This window comes from Callospermophilus lateralis, chromosome 2 (assembly GCF_048772815.1).
Source record: "Callospermophilus lateralis isolate mCalLat2 chromosome 2, mCalLat2.hap1, whole genome shotgun sequence".
Lineage (NCBI taxonomy): Eukaryota > Metazoa > Chordata > Mammalia > Rodentia > Sciuridae > Callospermophilus > Callospermophilus lateralis.
This window is the reverse complement of record NC_135306.1, coordinates 154,613,268-154,619,267: the sequence shown is the minus strand read 5'-3', so window position 1 is coordinate 154,619,267 and position 6,000 is coordinate 154,613,268. Positions and strand designations below refer to the sequence as shown.

General features: G+C 38.6%; 1 protein-coding gene across 1 annotated transcript; it reads right to left on the bottom strand.

The window, feature by feature from the left end:
* Positions 1 to 3,140: 3,140 nt before the first annotated feature.
* LOC143391430 (olfactory receptor 52E4) lies at positions 3,141 to 4,085 on the bottom strand. The gene has a single exon (XM_076844131.2). It carries the CDS (start codon positions 4,083 to 4,085, stop codon positions 3,141 to 3,143), a length of 945 nt encoding a protein of 314 aa, XP_076700246.2.
* Between the last annotated feature and the right edge of the window lie 1,915 nt (positions 4,086 to 6,000).

Sequence of the window (6,000 nt, the reverse complement as noted above, 5' to 3'; positions counted from 1 at the left end):
ATAGACTTTGCAGTAGTATGGTATCCCTGGGTTCAATCCTTGGTATATAAAAAAAAAAGCCTAATGCAGACACTTCTGTGCAAATGCCTGACAGGTTATGTGGGAACTGCTGTGGGGTTGGAATGACCACTCTGAGTCCAGGTGCCAGGGTTGTGGGTTGTGGGATGGTAATGTCTTCTGTTCTCTCTGACACCATGAGCATTAAAGATAGAAGGCAGTGCTTGCTTTTGGAAACAGATGGGTTAGATACAACATGCAGCCCTAACACATGGCTTGAGTCCAAGGTTCAATGGTGAAACTTTTAAACCAGAGTCTTGAGTACATCTTGGGTCTGATCTAAGAATCACCCCATATTAGCACATCAACACTTTATGGTGGCCTCATCTTGTGTGATTCCATGAAAGAAAATTATACTGTCAAGAGGGAATCTCATCTGGTCACCAAACCATTCTCTTGAAGCCAAGTCCTAGCCATGAGAACACAGGACAGCCCAATAGGCAGAAATCACAGAGCTTCTTGGGAAAAATGGGTAACTCCACAAGCTGGTGGTTATAGGAAGACGATAGTAACAGAGTTCTCTGCAGAGGAGAATTGGACTTCTATGTTTGATTCAGGGTCAGGGCATACAACCCAGAGAGCCTTGTTGTTATCATGCACCAGATGTGGACTTCTAAAATTTTGAGGAAGCTACTCCAAAGCACAAAAAGTTTTCCTGACAAGAAAACCCAGATCAGGGACTCTGCTTAGCCTGGTCTAAGCATTTTCTTTCTTTTCCCCCTGGTGTACTAGGGATTGAATTCAATGCTTTGCTTATGCTAGACAGATTCTCTATCACTGTGCTACATCCCCAGGTGTAAATTTGGTATTGCAGTTTGATAATAAACCACTTCAGAGCCAGCATTACTATGTGCTTCAATCCACACTGTATGCACTATTATGTTTAAGCTTTTCCCACTTCCATAAATAAATTTAACTGGAAAATTGCCTTACACATGCTATTTCTTAATATCACTGAAAGAAGAAACCCTTTTATTTAGCATGTGTGTGTGTATTATAGGTATTGATCAGGATGCTCACCACTCAGTACTTTGGACCACAGTGAGAAAGATAAGATCAAGTTCAGTCACTGTTTATTAGTGATCTATTGCTCCCACACAGAAATTCTTGAGTCTAGCTCTTCATTATCAACACCAACTCTAGGCTACTTTCTGTTTTCCATTTTTCTAGATATCTCTACCTGAGGGCCATGATGTGACCTCATATAGTTACATAGAATATTTTTACTTAAATCTTCTATAAGAGTTAAGAATTTCTGGACAAAAGAATGTATCTGAGTGATCTTCCTTCTCTTGTATGTGAAAACAATATTAAAGATGAGTGTGATATTATCTATTTTATGTACATTAGCGCCTGTGTTTCTTTCTACCTCAGCCTTTTTACTCATAAGATAATGGGATGGATAATGTTAAATGTATTTCCATCTTTAAAAATTGATGTTTCTATCAATGATCATAGTGGCACAATTCACAATAGCTAGACTGTGGAACCAACCTAGATGCCCTTCAATAGATGAATGGATAAAAAAAAATGTGGCATTTATACACAATGGAGTATTACATAGCGCTAAAAAATGACAAAATCATGGAATTTGCAGGGAAATGGATGGCATTAGAGCAGATTATGCTAAGCGAAGCTAGCCAATCCTTAAAAAAACAAATGCCAAATGTCTTCTTTGATATAAAGAGAGCAACTAAGAACAGAGCAGGGAGGAAGAGCATGAGGAAAAGATTAACATTAAACAGAGACGAGTGGGGGGAGAGAAAGGGAGAGAGAAGGGAAATCATATGGAAATGGTAGGAGACCCTCAATTTTACACAAAATTACATATAAGAGGTTGTGAGGGGAAAGGGGGGGGGGACAAGAGAGAGAATTGAACAACAGCAGATGAGGTAGAATGGGAAGATGGGAGGGGAGGGGAGGGGGGATAGTAGGGGATAGGAAAGGAAGCAGAATACAACAGTCACTAATATGCCATTATGTAAAAATGTGAGTGTGTAACTGATGTGATTCTGCAATTTGTATTTGGGGTAAAAATGGGAGTTCATAACCCACTTGAGTCAAATGTATGAAAGATGATATATCATGAGCTTTGTAATGTTTTGAACAACCAATAAAAAAATTGATGTTTCTATAAAATTTTACAAATTTGAAGTGAAGGTAGTAAATCAGTAACAACACATCCAAAACAAAACAACAACAACAACAGCAACCAAAAAAACCCCACTCAAACCAAATTATAACCCATGCACAGAGACAGGAAATTTCACAAGGGCAGCAGGAATTTTATTTGCTGGGGTCAAATTTAATGCCAAGAGTTGCCCAGGTCCACAGGAACTGAATAGTGTTCCTCTTCTATCTTCTTGGTTATACCTGCCCTATTTCCTAATAATCTTTCCTGGTATGTTTTTGTGTATTTTACATATTGTCATGCAGTCATAGAAAATGTTTCCAAAGTACCGGACATGAAGGACACTTCTGAGTTTTAAGCGAGAGTTCTATAGTCAGTCACAAATTTCAGTTCAGCGCTCCTTTGACTTATTTTAAAGCAAAGACACTATCCTCAGATCTAGAGTATGAAAATAGGACTGAATATTGGAAATCAGAGTAAGAATAAGACAGAACATTAAAATAAAAATAAATCAAAGATTTTAGAGATGAAGATAAAATTTGGTATCTCTGTAAAGGGTAGAAAATTGTAGCATTAGCTGTTTTCATCCAGACATTGCCATTATGCCATAAACTGAACCTTATTTCTTCATCTAAAATGTTATTAGATCTGTTCTCCTCTAGGATCCAAGTTTACCGCATGAGAAGATATCTGGAGATATCTTCTCCAGACTCCTACTTCAAGGTTACTGACACCTCCAGCATCTTCTCTATTAGTCTTTTTCTTTTGTCCAGATATGGGAAGGAGATGAGAAGAACGGGCAGCAAAAGAAGTTTTGTTGTCAATACTAAACCACTTCCAATAAAAATGAAAGATGTAAACCCTAAGCGGGTGGTATGAAATATTTAAATTGGAGCTAGATTATTATAACTTGAATTGCATATAGATATGTTTACCCAAACTTTCAATAGAATTATTCTTTTTGTACAAATATCTTTACAACATGCTCTCGGATCTGCTTGGTCCTAACACCATAAATGACAGGGTTAAGGGCAGGCGGGATGACCACATATAGATTAGCCAAAAGAATATGGATGTACTGGGGAATGTTATGGTCAAAGCGATGAGTCATAAAAGAAAAAAAGGCTGGTGTGTAAAAGCACAGCATGACACACACATGGGAACCACAAGTATTGAGAGCCTTTAGTCGTGCATCTTGAGAGGGAAGACGGAAGACAGTTCGGAGGATAAGCACATAGGAAGAGGCAATCAGGATCACATCCACAATAATATTAGAAATCACCATAAGCCCATAGATTATGTTGACCTTGATGGGGGCACAGGCCAGTCGGGCAAGACCCATGTGCTCACAGTATGTATGAGGCATGATGTGATTCCCACAGAAGGGCAGCCGCAGAATGAGAAATACAAATGGGGTTACAAGAATTAAATTTCTTCCAATGACAACAGAGGCTAGAAGGCTGATGGTTTTATTGGTGAGAATCGCCGTGTACTGGAGAGGATTGCAGATGGCAACAAAGCGGTCATAAGCCATGACCACCAGAAAAACAGTCTCCATGCCAGTGAACATGTGGATGAAGAACATCTGAGCAAGGCAACCCCCAAAACTGATCTCTTGGAGACTGAACCAGAAGATGCCCAGCATTTTGGGGATGGTGGATGCAGACAGACGCAGATCAATCATGGACAACATGGCCAGGAAGTAGAACATAGGCTGATGAAGACTGTGCTCAGTCTTGATCACAAAGAGAATGGTGATGTTCCCCCCAAGGGAGGTCAGGTACACAATGCAGAAGGGGAAAGCAATCCAGATGTGTATAGTTTCCAGTCCTGGTATTCCTAGCAAGATCAAGAAGGGAGGATGGAACTGGGTGTTATTGATGGACGGCTTTATCATAGCAAGTGTCAACGAATTCCTATCAAGTACAAGCATCCTTGCTTTCATTAGCATCTTCTCTTTTCAAGGTCCTGGAGGGACAGGAAAACATCAATCAGTGTGCTGGATGGAATGATATGTGTTAATTTACAGATGTGTTAATTTACACACATCTGGGATTTGTTCGTTTCAAAGTTAATAGGAAGTCACTCAACATAGGTTATTGTTCTGAGATCTATCCCAGGTAATATTGTCCATGGTTTTATTTTTTCCTAATTCATGAGTTCTTTGAGGAAATATTTTACAATGTAATGTATGTTCATGCTTTATGGCATTCCCTTCTATCCATTACCTTGAGGAATCACCATATCCAATGTTTCTTGAATTGTCTAGAATTAAAAAATCCAATCAGTGGAGTAGGGAAAGGGACCAGGGGAAAGAATGAGCCAGAAAGAGACAGGGGTGGTACTGGGGAATAAAATGGACTAAATTATACAGTTATATTTGGTACACATACAAATAAGTAACAAAGAATCCCACTGTTACTAAAATTATAATGTACCAGTATAAGGAAAACAAAGAAAAATTTAAAAAAGTCTACAACAGGTGAAAAATAAAAGAAAAAGTCCTAAATTACAATAAGAATTGCTGCTGTATACCATTATCAGTGTTTTGATTTGATATAAATTTAAGGATTTGCCTCAAGTGTCTAATGTAATCACATGACAAAAGGAAGATCACTCAGATGTCTTAGAATTTTCTTCATTTAAAATGTGCCTCCCTGACTAGTCTGTTAGTCTATGAGAGCATTGCTTCTTTTTTAGTTTTTAAATCTTTCCTCATCTTTTTGGATTGCTTAGTTTCCAATCCCATATTCGTGATCTCTTATTTTTTTCTACAGTAACCTATCAGACAAATTATGTTTATCTTCTTTATAACATATAACATTAATATATAATATCTAACATTGTGATATGTCCTAAAATCATGCCTCCTTTCAGATATAAACAGACCAAATATCCTACAAGTTTTATTGATACTAAAATTAAATCATTGTTAAGGAATCCTCCTTGGTCCCTTAAATATAACAAAGAAAAGTATCTTCTTTTAATCCTTTGTAGCCCCAGGATACTGTGTAACTCTAAAGCAACTAACACAAGCTGATTCCATCATTCCTTGCCTACCGAATAGCTGCTACTCAGGTTAAAGAACAAGGAAATATTAATTTTAATATACCTAACATTGAAATAAATGAATTTGGCTCCTAGTTTATGTGTGTGTGTGTGTGTGTGTGTGTGTGTGTGTGTGTGTGTATGGGAGAGAGAGACAGAGAGACATAGAGAGAGAGATTGAGGAAGGTGAGTGGAGGAAGATATTATATCATGCATGTTGCATACAACAGTTGTCCTGTAACTTTGCCAGGTAGTTACCCCATAGTAGAAATGACTAGGCAAGGGAGTTAATAATCCCCCTCTTCTATATGAGAAGGAAAGGAGTGTTTTTTAACTCCAGAGAAACTGGAGAGTATTGTACATGTTTGAGGGAGGGCATAATATTTTCCAGTGTTGAGGGGAAGATGCCAGGCTGAGAAATCAGAGAGAAGCTGCTTGTGCAACTTGGAATAGTCTGAGGAAATAGCTAGGGTGATAGGTCATGGAATTTCAGTCCAGAGTCAGTTCTATCTTCAGGGTGGAGATTTTCAGTATGACCCTTCAGTAGCAGAGGAAGAAGTTTCCAGGGGAGTGGCATAGGAGACCAGTCTTTCATGGCATATCCGGACACTTACCCTGTGGCAGTTTAGACCAGGGTGCTTGCCTCCTTCCTGATGCAGCTGTGAGCCACAAACAATGGCAGACAATGTGATCCAGAAGATTATTTCTGGAAGGCAAAGTGACACATTCATCCTGCTTTAGGTGGGTACAAAGATCCCAGCCCT